The sequence below is a fragment of the Cryptomeria japonica genome, chromosome 11 (assembly GCF_030272615.1).
Source record: "Cryptomeria japonica chromosome 11, Sugi_1.0, whole genome shotgun sequence".
Classification (NCBI taxonomy): Eukaryota; Viridiplantae; Streptophyta; class Pinopsida; order Cupressales; family Cupressaceae; genus Cryptomeria; species Cryptomeria japonica.
The window spans coordinates 664,052,889-664,073,987 of record NC_081415.1 but is presented as its reverse complement, the minus strand read 5'-3'; the positions used below and the strand labels follow the sequence as shown (position 1 = coordinate 664,073,987).

At 36.5% G+C, this 21,099-nt stretch overlaps 1 protein-coding gene across 4 annotated transcripts in view; it reads left to right on the top strand.

Moving 5' to 3' along the window:
- LOC131050672 (uncharacterized) overlaps positions 1–21,099 on the top strand; it is a 153,960-nt gene that overhangs the window by 17,577 nt on the left and 115,284 nt on the right. For all 4 annotated transcript variants that reach the window (XM_057984883.2, XM_057984884.2, XM_057984885.2 and 1 more), the window contains one exon: positions 17,645–17,820. In XM_057984883.2, coding sequence (XP_057840866.2) covers positions 17,645–17,820 — 176 coding nt within the window. The remainder of the gene's footprint in view (positions 1–17,644; positions 17,821–21,099) is intronic.

The window sequence follows — 21,099 nt, the reverse complement described above, 5'->3', positions numbered from 1 at the left end:
ATCAAAAGCATCCAGTGAGATCACCATGGATCAGATCAAATGAGAACTGTAATTAAGTTCCCGCCAGTAACATCCTTGTTCTTGGCAGTATGCATGGGGATGTGCTTAATATGTGCAGCCTGATAATATTCTTATGCGGAATTTAGTAGTAATATTAATAATATTAATATAGACTGAAATATAAATGACAGTCATACTTAATTTTATATACATTCATAATAATTGAAAGACAAATATATTCACAGTCTAGGTACTTAATCAATTCTAATTCTAATTCTATTCCCCAAGAAAAACGAGTGCTTTTAGGGAGAGGCAGAGTAAATCCACTCCAAGGTAAAAGGGCCCCAAGAATGAAAGCACTGATGTTCCTGACGTCTGGGCTGAATTAGGGAGGCAGTGTCATACTGCCCTAGACAAGCCAATGCCCTCTTCTAGGATTAAGAATGAGAAGGGATTAGGAATTAGGGCAAGAGTAATGACAATATTAAGTTGAATTATGGACAACATTAATTATCTACTCTGAATTAATGTAATATACTAGGTAGTAATGTATGTTTCCCTTTGGGAATTGACAACCCATAAATAGGAGACATTACAGTTTCTGAGGTATTTGAGCATAAATCTGCATATAGTTGGACATATTAATCTCAGAAAAATAGATCAAAAATAATGTAAGTTCCTTCTGAAAATTCTGAGCAGATTGTTTTCTGTAACTATTTCATATTCTGAAATATTCGGACATTTCTATAAATTAGCAGCAAAATCAGATAAACATTTGGAGCCTCAATCTGAGTTTGTTGAAGGGTATTTTATTTACAAATAAAATTTCAAAATTTCCTGTTGCATACTTTTGAAGATAATGTTGCTTTTTCTTCATCTCTATTTGGGGATATTACACTGAGACTGGGTAGAGCTAACAAAACTTGGGAGAAGAAAAACAATTCATAGGAACTAAATGGTTTACAAGACACGGTACAAGATTGATGGTACCATTGAAAGACATGAGACATTGATTAGAAAAAGATACGCTCAAATGAAAGGTATAGATTATGAAGAGACCTATACATTGTTGCAAGACATGACACTATAAGATTGATACTATCATTAGCAACATAAAAATGATGAAAAGTATACTAATAATGGATACATTGATGAAGAAGCATATGCAGAATAGCCGAAAGAATTTCAAGGAGCCAAAGAAGGATATGTTTAAAGGTTGAAGAAAGCCCTCTATGGTTACAACAAACACCAAGAACAAGGTTTTGAAGGATAAATGGTTCTTAACAAATAAATATGTGAGAAGTAAGAATGAGCCTACATCATATTTCAAGAAGGAGTGTAATAAACCAATTTAGGTATGTCTAAATGTTGATGAATTAATCTATACAAGAAGCTAAAATAGAGTGAAAAAAAATTCAAATAGACAAGCAATGATGAAATTATTTAAAATGACAAATTTAGGACTGACATGATATTTTCATGACATAAAAATACACCGATCTTATGGTAAGATCTTTATTTGTCATGCTAAGTATGTGCAAGATATGTTGAAAAAAATTAATTTGCCAAATTGCAAAGGAATTGATGCACCAATTGTAAATGGGTAAATTAACAAAAGAAGATGCATCACAAAAAGTATATGAAAGGAAATTCAAAAGCACTTCTGGAAGTTTAATGTATTCGACAGCTACAAGGTCAGGCATTATTTTTCAATATCATCGATTTCAAGATATATGAGTGAACCAATAGAAAAACGTTTACAAGCAGCAAAAAGATTATCAAGGTACTTGAAAGGAACAAAGGATTCCAAGGTATTTAAAAACAACAACTTGTAGTTACATAAATCTGTCCACTTAATTAAATGAATATTTTACTATTTATTTGATTATTTAACCATCAATAATCAGTTAATTAAATTAATATTTAATTAATTTCATCCTCAATCTCCTCTCCTATTAATTAAATAAATTATTTAATTTATTTAAATTAATTCATTAAGCCACACTATAAATCAATTAAATGAATAAAACACATTTATTTAATTTAACCCCATTTTCTCACTTAAATAAATAATAAAATATTTATTTAAATACCTAAACTACCCCCCCGCCCCCCTCCCCCCCACTTGCATTCTCCTACAAATGCAAGTTGCACCTATTTAGTTGAAATAAGAGAATTTTATTTTAATTAAAATCCTATTTTCTCTCACCCACCAAACCCACTAGGCTCTTCTAGCCCATTCTAGATTCTTCTAAACTATTCCTAATTAGCCTAATCACCTTCCCTAATTATTGTCACATTCCTAAGCAACTTGGAGTCACTTCTCAAAGCCTCCAAAGTCTTTGAAAAGCATTAAATGCTTTATGTCTTCAACAAGTTAACCCCTAAAGTCTTCCAAACCATTAATGGCTCTTACATAACCATTAATGGTTAACTCAACTCACCCACATGGTTAGAGACTTTCCCTCTAACTCAACCCTCATTTAACTCATGGGTCTCTTCAAACATTTATTGCTTTGACCATGGTTATCCCCACTAACTCTTGCACAAGAGTTTGTCCATTGGATAAAGGCATTATTCATTGGATAAAGGCTTTATTCATTCAACTCAAGCCTAACCTTACTTCCCAAGGTAACCTTCAAGTCATTTCAAGCATTTAATGCTTCTTCCCTCTCCTCTCAAGCCATCTCATGTTGACATTTGTCATCCCGGGATTGGGTTGAAAGCCCTCACATGGACCATAAACCCATCAATCCTGTCCCTTGTTGAGATTACTCAATCTCAACCATTCATTTCTCCATTTTTTTAATAAATAGAGCCCATTTCTTCTTAATCCAGATCCAAAAATCTTGTATGCATCTAATTTATAGTGAAATTTAAGAGAGCATTTTAGGAGCAAATCATAATCTAATTTACATTGTTATTTTGGTTAAAATCAATAGAGGTTAATTAGGTGCTTTCTCATATTTAGCTTGCATTTGCATCTTTTAATCATTTTTAAATCTTGAATCTCCATAAGACTTCCATAGTAGTGCAAAAAGCTGAGGGCTACACTCATGTGGAACTTGGAGAGGAGAGGAACAAGAGAGGAGCAGCTATGAACATGTTGGCAAGCATTTGGAAGAGTGTAGTGTATCTCTTTGGTCTTTGTATGTTTTTCATTACATGTTTGATAGTTCTCTTGATATGCTTGCTTAGGATAGTCTTTCGTTTCTGACACTAACACTAACGTTTGACTGTGCTAGTCTTGCGTTTATGTTTCCTAACATCCTTTTTGCAAAGCATCACAACTGATTATAGATTTCATTATCATTCAGTTGGAGATTCAAAAAAGTTTCATTTTTTAGATGCAAATTAGACCAGATTATCAAATGATAGAAAGAGCACATCATGGCACTGTTTTACATTAGGAAGTGGACTGATTAGTGGAGTTCAAAGAAGCAAAATACACATGCATTATCCAGTACATAAGTATAGCATGTTGAATTTATAGCAGCTTGGTTAAGAAGAGTTTTAAAAGACCTAGGAGAAGAACAAAGAAATCCTATGGTAATATTTTGTGGCAATGGTGGAGCAATCCAGTTAAGTGGGAATCCAGTATTTCATGAAAGGACAAAACACAGAGAACTGAAGAACCATTGTGTTCAAGAGTCGGTTCATGACATAAAAGTTGAAATTAAGCTTTGCAAGATAGACAAACAATTGGCAATCATAATAAAAGCACTAGGGAAGCTAACACAATTAGAATTGAAGACAAAATTACAATTAGAAGATTTGGAGATTAGCGAGAGAATGTTAGAAAATTTAACGTAGGATAGTCCCTAAACAGCCAAAGCTAAAATGTAAACAGCAAAATACCAATTTCATAGGTAAAATCAAATTTTATAAGAAAAACAGAATGCAAGAAAAACTCATGGCTAGTATAGCTTTACTTCATTACATTTCTTGGAAGCCAAATTACAAACAAAGCAAGAATACATTAATTTTTCTTTAGGCTAATGATTCTACTAGTTCCTCAAGACACTATGTTAAATTTGTCAAAAACGGAATAAATGACAAAACCTAGCCCTACCTCTATAACATGATAGGTCTCACGCTTGTAATCTCCTCCCCACAAGACAATTACCCTCCTCACCCATAGATTGAAGTTTGAACACCTATAGGCAATTGCATCACATAAAAATTCTCGTAATTAGTCAACGGCTTTCCCAATCCTCTCACCCCAACCGTTTTGAAATTAGTCAAGAGCTTTCTCATTGGTCAAGACTCGATAAAAAAATCTATGGTGAAACCTTACCTGCTTCTATAACCTTAAGGCTTATGGAGTTCGAGGTTATTTTCATCCTTCCTATGACACAAATTTCCTCCTCAACATATATTGGTTAAATGTTTAAAGGACCTCCCCAGTGCAAAAATGTTCACTACTGATCTAGAGCCTCTAATCCAAAATTTATCGAACAAGCATTCAAATGCAATAGAGTTGCTTAGTGCATGATAACGTAATTTTGTTGCAAGGTCATAATTGCTTTAAAGAGTTATCCTAAATGTAACATTTTTCATATTAGGATTCCCCTCAAAAAGATGTGTAATTTCAGAAAAATCATACCTAATTTTGAGTCCACATACAAAAGTTATAACCTGCAAGTTTCCTAAATGTAATATTTTGGCATATTTCAAAACAATTGGACTTCACTTTGAGTCTACATGCAAAAGTTATAAATTATGTAGGTTGCAAGACCAAGTATTAATAACAAGTTCCACCACAATCAAAATTCATCTCTAATGGATTAGACTAGCAAGTGACATGTTCAACTAATGTTGAATTTATCACAAATAGCCCAAAACGAAAGAATTGAAAATTATCCCAGGACTTGAAATATTCATGTGCATTCTTCGTGTTTGTGTATACTTTGTGTTTTTATGTGTATGCTCCGTGTTTGGCTCATACTTGATATGTTCTAGAGATTTGAATAACTAGAAAGATGTAAGTTGCATTTGAGGTCATTGATGTGTGTCATGCTTCTAATCCTCATCTTAATATATGTTAAGATCACCCATGCTTTAACACAAAGAGATGTCCATAGTATGGTGCAAGCCTTGGGTCAACCAAATTAAAGAAAAATACCAATCTCCAAGGGTTGATTTATTCAATTTTTAGAAACCTACATTGCTTGAGGACAAGCAATTTTGGGAAGGGCAGACTGTAATGTCCCCTTGTTGAAATAGGATTTATTAATAAATAATAATAATAAATTAAAATGTAAAAGAATAAAAATAAAAAATAATATAATTAAAATTAGTTAAGTTTAATGAATGGTCAAAAGGCATGAAATGAAAAGTTGTGATTCCCTCAAACATGAGATATAAGAGGGAGAGAGGAGAACTCCAATTAGGGAAAAAGGATAAATAAAAAGGAAAAAAAACGGGAGCAAAGTTATTAAGAAGCACTAATAGGAAGAAGATAAGGAAGTGACCCTTTCCAAGGAGCAGCAATGATGAAAGGTTGTGACCCTTTCAAAGGGTGGTACTTGTGAAAGGTTATGATCATTAAGAAGAGGTGCGACTCTCCCTAACATTGGAGGCTATAAAGTAGAAAAGTTTTCATTTGAGAAGGAAGGATCCATGGAAGAGAACAAATATCTGAAGCATTAAAAGCAGATTAAGGAGCAGACCTGGATCAGAATTATAAGAAAATATGGAAGTATGATATGAACATTTATCAAAGAGATCAAAACACAAACACAAATCTGCAAACGATAATAAAGCAGGCATTGAAGGAAAAGAAGAGGAAACATTAAATCAATAATCAGAGAATCAGACCTGATGGAATAGAAAGGATTTTCACACACCCACACACACACAGATATATATATATCTGAGTATAGGCAGCAGATCAGTTTCATATAAACAGCAGACTTGTGCATTTAATGAGAGAAACAGCATTGAATTGAATCTGTCCGAATTACCACAGCGACTGAAAATACATAACCTGCAATAATTCTCCAAGTATATTGGGCAAAATTAATGTCCTCCCAAAAAGGGGCATTACAATACACCCATTGGAACATATATAATATATAATTCTTTTTAGGAATTTTGTTGTGACCGTTTTACACATCGCCCCATCCCAGATGGAGACCCCCTTTTTTCGCTTGCAGTTTTAGTCTTGGGCGGCTTGGTAGTATTGTAGGTCTCTCTCTAGGATGAAATGAGTCATATTAGCTCCTGAAAGATTGCGTCTGTGATTAAAGATCAAGGTTGAGTGGCAGTTGTCTAACAAATTTGAATTTGATTGTTTGAGCTTGAAGTGGTGGTCCTATGAGAAAATTGCCTAAGTGTGAGAAAATTTTGGATAATAAGAGGTGATGCATATCCTTCTTCCATCCATCCCTCCATCTCGTATCCTTCATTTCATATCCTCCTTCCATCACACCTTCCCTAGCCGCAGCATCCACCCTTCTGGCCTCCATCCTTCATTAAATATCATCCTTCCTTCACCTTCATCTTCCACTCCACTTCTATCCTTCTTCCATCCTTGCATCCTGCATCTCTCATCCTTCATCCTTGCCTCCCCTTCCACCTCACCTTCCTTCCATTCTACTACATACCCTTTACCTTCTACTCAACCTCCTCCTTTCATCCTCCATCTTGCATCCCTTATCCCTCCATCCACCTCCATCTTTCTTCCTTTGTCACCCCTTAACTATTACATTCACCTTCACCTACCTAACTTCCATCCCATCCCTTGACCTCCTACAATTCCCTACCTTCCACTACTTCTTATACCTTCTAACCCCCATTTTCCTATCCTAGCCTAACCACTACCCGTTCCACTACCTCCATCCCATCCTAATTATCCTTTTCACCCCCTACATCCTTCATCATTAACCTTCCTATCTTATCCTATCCCCTTCCTACCTGTTGTGTTTTTTAGCACAATCAAACACAGAATAAAATACCAAGGTATCTTATCCTCTCTTGAATAAAGTCTCCCAAATGTTATGCTTTGCGATCAAATGAGACAACTCCAAGGTTTCTACTATCAGGTCTTGACTTGTGGATAAGCTCAATGGTTGATGTGATTGTTGGTATTCCAAGGGGACTTACATTGAATACTTGAATGTTGAACGTTTGGATGTTGTTGGAACTTAGATTGTAACTATTTGATTGGAAAATAAAATGACAAAAGACATAAGGTTAGAGGAGTCTATTCTATTCCTAAGAATATAAATGATGGACAATCTTTGGTGAAACTCGACTAAGCGTTACTTTGACATGCAAAGCAACAACTCTGCAAAGCTTAATACAATCTTCTAAGGAAAGCAGAATAATGTTCAAATCATTATTAACAACAAGTATACCATCAAGGTGATGCATATCAAAGTATGAATAGCAATTGAGGTTAAGCTCATTTGTAATGAACCCTTGTTGGTACAATTCTTCAACCTGTTGTAATTTGTAATTCTTTTTTGTATTTTTGATTATTAAAGATGATCTTTCAGAAATAGACAGAAGTTGCAGAAGGGGTTTCTTAATTTTCAACACATTGAAAATAATACATGAAATAATCAGCTGAATCAATAAATTGGAGATTTTAGAAGCATACCCGTAGGTCCTTAGCCAATTTATTAAAATGAAAAGATTAAATCAGCAACTTACAAAGTTCTGATTTTTATTCAGGAAACAATTCAGATCTGCTCTTCTTTAATAATAAGACGCCCAAACAGTAAGAAGATGGCGCCAATTTAATGAGTAAGCTGTGTGTTTGGGAAAGGAGGCCTCCAAACCACAAAAAATTAACAGCAATAACAATAAGTAAGAAAACCTACAACAGATCTGCCCTGTAAGAAGCCAAATCTGCCTGCAATCATCACCAATTTGACTTCTGAATGAAGCCAATCACAACTGCAACAATTCAACAGATTTTTCACAGTCTCACCATTACCTTGCATTGAAGAATAGACGTTCTCCAATGAAGAATCTAGTCTGAAACCCTCAAGCTCCAAAACCCACAGAGGAAGAGATATCAAATGATCAACAAATTAATGAGTTTGATTTCTCAAGGGGCGGCTTTATGCAAAAACCCACGATTTTCATTTAGGGTTGCTTTTAGGGTTACAAAAAAAATCATTGTGTTAAAACACTTTTAATATGGGTGCCCAACTATAGAGAAAAATAATAAGACACTTAAAATGTTTTATTAAAAAGTCAATGTGACTTTATAATAAACGTCATTAACTAAATATAGCCTATAAGTCACTAAAAAATTAATATCTCTCTCAATATGACTCCAAAAGATGAACCATCAGAAGCTGGAGATAAAGCTCCCAAAACCCATGTGACCAGGGGCCTCTCTAAAAATAGCCAACTTCCCATCTATAAATAGCCCAAAATGCTATAAATAGCAAATCCCTCAAATGGAGTCAGAAACTGCTCAAACGAAGCCTGAACTAAACCCAACACTGAACTGAAGAACATCATCCTCAATCCACTGTCTCCATGACCCTCTGTCCATACCCTGTTAGCCTACGAGGGTCCAGAAAATAAGCTAACCCATCAACTCTAAAGCCCTGACTAGGATGGGGACATCACATCATTTAAGGATTCCAATTGACCATACAAGACAAACTTACAATCAGCAAATTGCTAGTGGTATGGATAAATGAATTTCACCATTAATCATTCACAATTCCTATCATTCATCTAATCGACATGAAAGCAAATGAATTGAGAAATAGAGACCATGCAACTTGTTGAAATTACACATTAATTCACCACAACTACAATGAAATCATATGCTCTTTACAACAAGATTTTGGCAACAATTTTTGCCTTCTCCTAATCTAACTTCTACTTCCTAATTGTCTGGCTGGCTATCTATCTTCTATTATTCTACTATTGTTAACTTGTTATTATTCCCTTACAAATGAGTGATTTGAGCCTTTTATAGTGCTCTCAATACAATTCAATGGCTCAGATTAATTCACAATCAATGGTCAAGATTACAAGATGGAAACCCTAATTAGGGTTTGTTACAATAAACTCCTTCTGACCAATGAGAAAATTACATTTAGATTCAATATTAAAATTGAACCACTGAAATATGAGGGTAGGTAGCTCGAAGTTTGTGTTTCTATAAAATGAGTCAAGTGCATTACATCTGGACATGCTGACGTGGAACTCCTTTGATTGGTTGAGTGGTAACTAGGATGCCACCTCAGTTGCACTTGTAGATTTGATAGATCAACACAAAGTGTTTGAACAATATCTCTTGATACTCAAACATTATTCAATTTGCTCAATGTGATGATGATAGTTGATCTTCTCTTATTCATGATCCACTTTATGAATGGTGCACCTGGTTGGGGTTAACTCCTCAATGTACTGACTTTGATTCTTGGATTCCTCAAGGTTGTAAGACATTTCTTCATCAAATAAGTTGTCTCCTTGATGCTCCAGGACCTTGACTTTGATCTCTACTTGCATGACTCGAACTTTACCTTGATGTTGAACTACCCCTTTGGAGTGTAATTCGGATCCTCCTACAATCAGATCTGTCCTTGATTTCTCCTTTGTCACCTACAAAGCAAACAAAAGGATGTCAAATATATTAAATACATATTAACTTCAGTTACCTTTCACTTCCATATGTCTGATTTTGTGTTCACTATAGGTCTGATGCAATGTGAATTTTCACACAATTCTGCCTAGGCTGCCCTCAAATTGGACTGAAAATCTTCCAAATTGGTATCAGAACCTTTATAATCCAAATTGCCCCCCTTGAAAGTATACTTTGATCAATGAAATGATCAAAATTTGTTGTCCAAATCGCTGATTCCCTTTGTCAAATCTCTATCTTGATGATGAAAATCGCCCTTCAAAATTATCACCTTGAATGTATTTCGTTGTGCTTTGAAGATAAAAATCGCTGGTGTTTTTTGAAATGCAGATCTGATTTTCATTGAATGATGTTTCGATGTGTGACAAAATGAATTACTAATGCCTCCTTATATAGGCACTAAGGGCTTAGAGTCACCACTTTTCACTTCAACTTCTTCTAGGCCGACTTGAATAACATGTAAACAAAATGTCTTTTCGAACTTCTATTTGTTGGGCGCTCTTACCCTTGAGACAGCCGTCTTGTATCTTATTAATAAAATGTTACTTTGATGCTAAGAGGGGCAATTTTCCTTTGTTTTGCATTTGCATTGATCTTGATCAGTGAATGTCAAATCATTTACATCAACACCTTGGGCTGCATTTTCACTCTCCTTTGCACTTTGATATTTGCAATTTCAATTGCACTTATAATCAAATCGGTCTTAGACTCTTCATTTGTACTTCAAGCCTTGATCGGTTTTTAGACCTTCATTTGTACTTCCATGTTTTGCACTTTGTTTGCACCATTTTCATTTTGCCCAATTCAGACTTGATGTGGTGGCTTTTGAGACTTCATTTACACCTTTGAAAAATGCAAACCCTAGATTCTTCAAGTGTTCGACCAATCTTACTTCAAAATATGATGGGGGTTTTGAAGCCTCATTTGTACTAAGTTGTCTTAATCCTTTGATCATCTAACTTTATCAAGGTGGATTGTCATTCAACCTTGCATTTGTTTAAGTAGACTTGGGCAGCAAAATACCATTTGTTTGCACTTAGCATCCTTAGCAGCAATTTTGACTTCGTTTGTACTTGACAACATGAGCAGCTTTTTGATGTTCATTTGGACTTCTTCACTTCGGCGGCTTTCTCATCTTCATTTGGACTTGAAGGTTTGGGTAGCTTTTTCTCCTTCATTTGGACTTGATGATCTTGGCAGCTTTTTCATGCTCATTTGGACTTGATCACTTGGGCGGCTTTTTAGGCTTCATTTGGACTTAGAGACTTGGAAGGCTTTCTTATCTTCATTTGGACTTGATGATCTTAGCAGCTTTTCCTCCTTCATTTGGACTTGATGATCTTGCATTTTGTTCGTACCTCTTTTCTTCATCAATCTCAAGCTTGACTAGAGTGACATTTTGACATTCATTTGTACCAAATTTGTTTCATGTTCCATTTGTACCACTTCCAAGTCTTAAACTCTCCAACTTGAAGGGCGTAATTTTCACCTCCATTCATACCGAGTTCGTTTCTCATTTCATTCGTACCACTTCCAAGTCTTGAACTCTCCAACTTGAAGGGCGGGGCAGAATTTTCATCTCCATTCGTACCAAAGTTTGTTTTGGCATTTCAAGGGTCTCATTTGCAAAAACTTGAACTCGCTACGCAAACATTTGTCAAAGTCATCTCTTAGAGCGAACACTTAACTTTGTCCAATTTTCTTATCAAAACCTGAACTTAACCTAGGACATGAAATTTCACAATTTATCCATCTATGAAAGCAATTTTTGATGACTGACTTATTCCAACCTATGCCCATCCAAAGCCCTAATTCATTGAATCTGAAACCCTAAGACTTTCTAACTTGCAAGTCGACAACTTTTAGCAACATTAACCACCTTAGCAAGGTTGGCAACACAACCTCAATCTTGACTTGACAAGACATATTCACTTCCCATAAGCAAGGGCTAACACTGAGAGCTTCTAAACTTACCAAGCTAAGACGACCTAGCTAAACACCTAAGCCTAAGCAAAAAGTGGGGGTTCCCATTTGCAATGGGGTGATGTGTGAAAACGTCACAACACTACCTGCCTTCCTATCCTTCTACCTCCCCCCAACATATCCTAAATTTAATTCACTGCCCCTTTTTTATCCCATCATAACCTCCCTTACCACCTAACTATCCTCATCTCCCACCTTCATTCCCTAAATACATTTTTTCCTGATCTACACCCTATCCTAAACCACCCTCTACTTAGCCTAAACCTACCCTTCCATCCTACATCCCAACCTCTCCTCACTTACCTATATCCCATACCTTACTACCTACTCACCCCGACACCTTCCTTCCTTAACATCCTCCACACCCTCTCCCACATGGCACCTTCTTTTCACTGACCTTCCTCACTCCCTTTCTACCACGGCATATCCTCTTCCAACATCCCTTTCCCCTCCTTCACCGCGGCATATACTCCCTACCCCACCTTCCTTACTTCTCCACCGTGGCATGTCTACTACCCAAATCCTCCATTCCTCTCCTACTGCAGCATGTCTACATCACCAACAACCCTCACTTCCTCTCCCTCATGGCACATACTCCTCTCACCTTCCGAACTACCCTCCACCGTGGCATACTATACTTAAGCCTAAAGCACTTAGCGGGTGTAGAAGAAATTATCGCAACTGAGGATCAAGGAGGGCCCACGCTAAGCAAGAAATGTTTTATTTAAAAGATCAAAATCAACCCCACCTTGACCTTCAAAGACCAAGATGAGTATTGGAAGAAGTTAGCGCCAACTAAAAGGCAAAGAAGGCTGACGTGAACCCCAAAAGGAAAATCGTGTCCAAGCATAGACATTAAAAATCCGACCTTTGAAAATTCATTAAGGAAATAAAGCAAATAAATTTCGAAGGCCAAGTCAGCTTCCTTCCGCATAATTTGAATGTTGAAAATTCAAATTTTTAAATATTAAAACAAAATTCATTTCAAAGTCAAGTCGGCCTCATATGAAAAGAGGCATCCCTTCATTCAACGCCTACATAAGGAGGTTATTTTAAATTCATTTATCATTCAAAGCAATTGAATTAATAAATTCTGATTTGCACTTCAAAAGCAAGGTGAAATACTTATCAGGCAGCGAATCTGAGCAAGGTGGATTTTCTTCATCAGCAATTCTATAGGAAGATTTTAGAGCAGAATTTTGAGCAATAAAGAGCAGATTTTTTTAGAACATCAGTTTTGAGAATTATTTTCAACAATTACCAGATCTGATTTTGATATATTTTTTTGTTTATCAGATCCAGGTTCAATTTTATCAAATTTCAGTTATAAATCAGGATTTAGAAAGAGTTCTAATTGAGAACTTTTGTCATCATTTGTTTTTTGGAAAATTCTAAATTGGCTGATTCATGGTTTTAATTGAAATTTATCTACAAATTTGATAGACATCTTCAAAGTAAAGTCTGATTTTTCACTATCAAAGTTCAAGGATAAGCATTTAAAGTTTAGCAATTCATTAAGATTTTAATAATATTCACTCTATAAGTGGATTGCTAGCTTAATAGAAGATTTTCAGTTGAAAGAACATCAACATCATATTGAAATCCTAACTTAGAAAAATCATCCAGGAGGTAGATGGCAGCCTCGAAAGCTGGAGGTCTCTCAAGGCAGGCTCTCATCAAAAGAAGATGCCAAGGGAATAATACCTGAGTCAAAGATTACTTCACAATGGGCGAATGTGGGTGACACTAACTTGGGCAAGATTGACATGAAGAAATTTCAAGGCCCTCTCTACACAAGCAAGCCAACCGAGATTTCATAGAAGATGATTAAAAGTGGAATTGTCCAAGCGGCTGGTGTCCCTCTTGCCATCCAATGCAATGAGCTAATTGTTGAATGTGCACAACACTATGATACCAACGCAAGACAAATAAAGACATCTGATGGCAAAGTGTTAGCATTCTTGTCAGAAACGGCTATCCGTGAGGCTTTCAACATACCTAAGCCTAAGGACATGATATACAAGAGCAAAGAAGCAGCAATGGCGATTTATGAGGATGACCCCAACAAATGCCTTAGTATAATCAATAAGTATTGGTAGTCGAAAGCTAGGCCCACTCTCAACAAAGTGCCAGGCAATCTCCATAGAACAGACTTCAAGGAGGAATTCAATGATTCGATTACTCTACTCAACAAGATCATGGGAATTCCACAAGCCCCCCCATTTGAGAAATGGATGTTCTTCTTCATAGAAGCAGTGACAACTAAAAGTGAGAAGATCAATTGCGCTAAGATCATAAGCAACAATCTTGATCTTCAATTAAGAAGACTTGAGCGCACCAGAAATTTTCATATGAGCTCCCACATCATCTATTCACCAGCCAGAGCCAAAGAGTACACAAGATTGACGTATAGAGGCCCAATAGGGAATGGAAAGGGAGAAATAAGGGTATGTGAGAACTATACACCTGAATTTTCCTAACAAGGACCATTATCGAAGAGTGAATGATGCCTTCTCCATGCCTATAACAAGAAGGTTGCAAGGCGGCATCCATCAAAAGTTATCCCCGCAAGCACAAGAATTGGTGAAGCAATACGGTGCTTGGTTCATTCAGTTTCCCAAGTTCACCTATATACGAGTTCAAGGATGCCCATCTCCACCATACAAGCCTCCAAGTTATCCTACTGACAAGATGGTGTTGTTGGAGGTGTTGAGACAATTAATTGCATATGACAAGAGTCAAAGGGATAAACATAAGACAAGGATTTCCTTTCCCATTATGGTTGGACAATCATAGGAGGTATGCCGATCTTTGTAGGCAGCTGAGAGAGCAGAAGAAGAGATGAAATTTTATCCCTTCACTGAATATCCTTTAAGGGATAATTTTGATCCATACGGCAACATGAGAAGGAAGAATGGTAACAAACACAAGCACAAGCCACATATAGAAAACTATTGGATGAATGTCAAAGATGATTTTGAGATTAGAAAAATGATGTTCTCCAGATTGCCTATGGATATCATCAAAACATTTAGAGTGTTCACAATTCACAATCCCAAATTAAGTGCAAGATGATGGAAGGCGCCTCCAACATGCTTATGAGCAAGTAAAGGAAAAAGAAATCGAAGTCAATTGGGTTGAGATGGAAGTCACTAATATGAACGAGTTGATGAGACTTGTCTTATAGCTTACACAAAAGGATGGGTAGAATATCAAAATAACAAATTGAAGGGTCAAAAGGTGCAACTCACCTTTGATACGATGGGAGATCCAAATTCTTCAGATGAGGAAACAAAAAGTGTAAGCATAAGCGAGAATACTACCCAGTCAACTCAACCTATGAGCTCTAAAAGAAAAGGAAGTCACAAGGAGGGATCAAAACAGAAGAAGCAAAGGACATCTACAAGCTATCCTTCCACCAACACTTCTTCTATCCATGAGGTCAATATGAATAAAGCAGCCAACGATGAAGGGCAATCATCTAGGAAGGGAAGTGCTCTAATTCTCTTTGTGTGTGTATGATTTTGTTTAGTTTTTGCAAGTTAGCTTGCTGTTGTGTCTAGTTCATTTTGTGTTGGACATACCCCTTGCTGCCATATCCCATACTCATTTGCATATTAATACTTTTTTCAAACAATTACTTAAATAATCAAAATTCTTACCTTTAAACTGTGGAACTGACTGTATACCATTACTATCTGATACTATGGCAAACAAAACAAAGTTGAGATTTTCTCCAAGCATTTGGATCTTTGACTTTGGTGAAGGACCTTTAAATTTGAACTTGTCTAGGGTAATTCACGTGTGCTGATAAACAGTTGTTCTATCTCAGCTCTGATAAACGTGGCTCTTATACTGCTGTTAGCAAATTTTGTATGGAACAGGGGCATCACAGCAACCCCAAGAAATCGGAAAACTCTCTCATGAAATCTCATCTCTATGCATTTTAACAATGATCTAATCATCCTTTTTATAACAATGAATTAACTCTAAATGTAGCGTTGCTTTGAAATGCAAAGTCAGTCCCATTTTTACCTTCTTATTTTTAACTCTTTGCTGCACATATTTTTAGCAATCACTTTACTGCTGTGTTTGGTATCCTGATTTTTCTTTTTTTTTTTCGCATTTTGTGAACCTTGCTCTCTCCTGACTTGTATTCCACTTTAATGATATTAAAATCTGATTTTATCTCTGAAATTGGTAGTCTGCTGTGGCATTCTGCAGCAGCTATTTAGGTTGTGCCTGTTTGACATAAATAATTTTACACACGTCCAACTATCAAAAACTCCATGTCATGAAAAAATGACCTGACATTCTTTTGCTGGAACTGTTTTAATTTCCTTCTGAATTAAATGTCTAACTTTAAAAAGAATGCCATATTCTTTGCTATCTAAATAATCTTGAAACTAGGTGAATGCCTTTTTATATTCTAAAAACAACTTGATAATATATTTCTTTTGGCTTATATCCAAGACATGAAAGCCTAAATGTTAGGCATGTTGTCATGGCCCTGTCCTTTATGACAGGTTGCATGCTTAAATAAATGAAATTCGGATGTTTCTAGGGCCAACCTTGTGGAATAACCTAAGTGATGAGATGAATAAAGTAAACTAAGGTTGACTCACATTAAAAGAAAAACAATTAACTAAGGGACAACTCAAGGGAATCATTAGCGATGTCCAAGGAAGAAAATTCTTTGTAAGAGAGCCAACCAAATTCATGGAAATCAAATCCCAAGGGGGCTGACCAGGATTCAAATAGCCATTCCATATAAGGACCCAACCTAGGAAAATAGCAATTCAATAAGGGTCGACTAAGACTAAGAGAACAGCACTTGAATAAGGTCGACTCAGATTAATTAAAAAATATCATGGGCACCCCTTGGCATGAAAGGGTGCAACTCTTCAAAGGCAATGGGTGTTTATGAACTCCACATGAAGTCATGAATTGGAAGACAATTCATTTGATGAAGGCATCCATTAAGGATCAAGGACGAATGATCAAGAAGATAAGGAAAGAATTAAGATCCAAACTGAGTAAGGGCAGGAAATAATTATAATATAGCAGAAATCAGATGAATATGATAGAATTATAGGCATATTGATATGTCCATGCTACAGTAATGTTCATAGTACTTAATGATTTGTTTCCATTTATTATATGTGATAAGGTATTCATTTAATAATCTATTTGGGATTTAGAGAAATGGATTGCAAAACAGGAAAGCCGATCAACTTTTCGAGTTCACGAGAGGTGAAGACCCAACATACCCACCATCAAGTATGCCACCCTTAGGGGGTTAAGCCTCTTGGGCTGGGGGGTGTATGTGTGCTCCCACGCTTGGTAGAGGGAGGTAGTCTTCATACTCTTATCAAGCATGCCACCCATTGGGGGTTAAGCCTCATGGGCTGGGAGGATGATTGGTGCTCCTAGGCTTGATTGAGGAGGATGGAGCCCCTGCAAGGTGGACTGAGGGATGGAAGGGCACCCAACCTTTTATGCTCTCACAGTACAAGGGCGACCAACCCTGAGACTGCGGTTTGCAAATGTTTCAATCCATTCCTAATGAGCTTATTCTGGGAATCCGCATTGGAATTGCTAATGTCTTAATTAGATCTTAATATGAGGATGTTATATGACTTTATGATGTATACTAATGATTAGACAAAACTAGTTGTTATCTTGACTAATGATTTAATGTCAATTTCCAAGTGGCTAATATCGTGTGCAGGACCTAAACCAGGATTAATCTTGTTAAAGGCTTTTCAATTGGTAAATTTGTATTCTGAAATGTTCTTTATTTCTTATGTTAGTTGGAATTGTGATTCTAGGGCAAAATATAGCAATATCCCCAAAAGGGACATTACAAAAGTTCCACATCTAGATGGGTTTCCGGCATGAGTGCTGTAATGAGTAATCTAAAAATATTTTGCCAGTGTGTAGTCTGTCAAAAATAGAATCATGCATGTATTCACATTGCAGTATTTTAATGAAATGTTTGTGTTTAGATCAGTTTCACTTCTGACAATACCAAACATACAGAGGACAGGCTTCCACCAAAAGGAGTGATCACGAATCGCATGCAGTGGTGGAACCGATGGCATAGTTCTGTTTCAGAAGCTGTTCAAAGTGGAAGCATTCAGGATATTGCCAAGGCCACACATGAAATTGCTCTCCAAGTAAAGAAAAATATCACCACCCCTTGGTGGTTCTCTAATGTAAGTCCTAAAGTTTGCTCATTATGTGCTTGTATTAATGTAGGAAAATCATTTGATTTTAGTTCTGTAAGGTAAAACAATATTTCAATTGATACTATGTTTTGGGCCTTGTAAACATTTTAATCAATGGAATCTGCATCCCGTGGAAGATTTAACAATTGTGCAATGAAATGAAGGTCTTTTCACTTTAAGTCTCAGTAAATTTATTAATTGTTGTAAGAGGTCATATCATTTGTAATTCAATTTATAATATCAAGACGATATCTTAGTGTCTGATAATTTCAGAGTTTAACTGGGATGCATCTCCTGGTCGCCTGGGCTATACTTGGGAGTTTCTGACATTACGACATCAACTATTGTTTCAACAAACTTTAAAAAAAATCATAGTTGTAAAATAAGAACAACAAAATGGGACCATTCAAATATCTATTTTCATGGTCATGATGATATTAGGATGAGATGTTTATATTTCAGTGTATGGCTGAAGTTTCAGTTTCAATTTTTGTTGGTCAATGTTGAATGCTCATTATTTGTTCTATGTTTAATTTTGTAGATGTTAATGTTATTTAAATATTAGATCTTTGCTATGCTTAGTGATGTATAATAGTTTAACTATAGAATTGAAAAGCTACAAAATGTCTTTTTTCTGTGTTATATATATATATATATCTGGAATTACTTTCATGATATTCCCTAGTGCCCAAAGTTGACTATACTCATGTCTGGTAAACAATTTTTGGCATGATTGAATACTCAATGAGCTACATAAGAACATCGATAAGTGTGAAGGGACTTAGAAAAGCTTATAAATGGTTGATTGGTAGAAGTGGAAACATACGTATGTATGTGTATATATATATTTGCCATCAGAAAGTATTTCAAAGTATCAGATAGCATAGTTGGACTAATCGTCGAAAAGTCTGCGAGTTTTTCTTTAGGGCGAGTTTTTACGACCTTTACTCTCCATAAAAACTTGCCGAGTTCTTGGGAAAATCTTGCCAAGTTTTTGGCGAGTTATTCACAAAAACTCGGTGAGTTTTTGTTAAAAGCTCGGATGCATTAAAAAAAGAGGCCCAAACATGTCAAAAACTTATCTTTTTTTTTTCAAGTCAGTCTCATTCTCTTCTGTATATATTGGCAAAATGTTTGAGAGTGATTTTAGATCTCTAGGAGTTATTTTGCTAATTCTAGGTTTTCGAAGATCTTTTAAATTTTCAGACAGTCAAATTTCAGTAATCAGTATGCTCCTATCAACATTCTCTCGCTCTCTCGATCTCAGTCACTTTATCTGCCCTGAATTTTAGATTTATCTATCTCCTTATCACTCTTCTTCTATCCCCCTCTCTACCACTCTCCATCGCACTCTCTGATGGGGGTTCACCTAGTTTGCTCAACACTTCACCTAGTTGGTGTTGCTCAATTCCACCAACTCTCCAGGCCTAATTGCTTTCTAGACCTCCAAGTCCTTCTCAATCTCTTCTAGGGCTTGCTTCTTAACCATTCCAAGGTGTTTGCTTCAAGTGTTTTAGCTAGGAACCCTACCAAGTTACAATGCTTCCCATGTGTTCAATTATGGCTTTCTTGGCTTCAACTTGTCAAATTGACCTCCTACTGTTGTGAGTTGATGCAGAGGTGTGGAGGTGGCTACTACCATGTTTTGAATGCCTTTTGGGTCCATTTGAGGTTTGCAATCTTTTCCCTCCTTAACGATTTCACCATTTTGCCTAGAAAAGGGCTACAAGGAATTAGCCCTATTAGGCCTCCAAAATCCGGTTTTCTAGGGCTTGGAGGAAAACGGTTCAAAAGACCCCCTAGCAAGTTTGGATTTTCTTCAAAGATACACCTAACCTCAAGTGATTTTTGTGGTTTTGGCTCCTTACTCCACCGTGCAATATGCTAACCCCAAAATGAGGGTTTTGAAGGGTTTCTAGGCCTTCTAGTTGGCAGTGACTGGTCAAGTTGGTGTTTGGGCATCAAATGATTTTGTCAAGGCTTCTCCTTGCATTGGCAACTCTGTCCCAACTTCATGGACCCCTCCAAAAGCTTAGATGGTGGTTTGGTATTCACCCCTGCATTTTGCACTTCAATTTCACCTTGTTTCCTCTAGCCGGGTTGCTCCTGGACTCACCTAGAACAAGGTGACAGTCATATTGAAAATCGTCTCCAACACTTGTCCCTCCATATGTACACTGTACAAGTGGTTGCCCTTTATGTCCCAACAGGTCGTGATGGTAGCACGTGTGGAATTCATGGGGCAACCATTTTACATAAAACTGCTATATACAAACCAAAACTGGTTGTGTGCAAACCAAAACAAGAAAACACTAATGTAAACTATCTACAAGCTTGAAGTGGAACTAACAACTTTGTAACACACCAAAGAAACTCAATCCATTGCTGGATTAATGGATTCAATCCATTTGCATTTACATAAATGAACAAAACAAGCCAAAATGTTGCCAACTAGTCTGAAAATGAGTAGTTTCAGATTGTTGAACTTACAAAACCAAGTCTCCAACCTCGGTAACTGTGCAAGAGAGGGTTCTTATAGTGTTCGTCACGTGTGGAGTCTTTCTAGGGCATTGGACAATCCCTAACTCCATCGCTAATCAAATTAGTTGTCATGACAACTTTTTGCAACTTTGCACTTTTTCACTTTTTGGCCTTCTCAACCTATGAGGCCTATTCTAAGTCATCAAACATGACTTTTAAAATATGTCTAAGACTAATTTAACCCTCCCTAATGCCTATACCAAGTTTTGACACTTTTGACCATCAAGAAGGTCAACTACCTACTCAAAACACTATTTATGCACAAAATGCAAACCTAAGAAGAATGAACTCAACCTAGGCCTACATTGACTCTAAACACAAACTCTTGGACCCTCCTGGAGTCCTTGTTCATTGATTGACTTGGCTAGGGTCAGTACAAGCCAAAATTGAGAAATCACTACTAGCCTAAGTCCTAGGTGCTCCGGCATCACTCTCTCCTTTCTCCCCCAAGATTTAGACCTATCTCTCTACCCCTCTCTTTCTCACCCTCAGACCACTGTGACCTAATTTTATTTTGTAGATGCTTGGTGGCAAAGTTGTGGTGGAAATACCCCAAATCTCAAAAAATTTGCCCTCAGAATCTTATGTTAACCTCGTAGTTCATCTAGTTGTGAGCGCAATTGGAGCTTGTTTGAGGCCATCCACCCAAAGAAGAGGAGCAAGTTAGCTCAAAAAAGCCTCAATGACCTTGTCTTTGTGCAATATAATCTTTGGTTGCGCATAAGG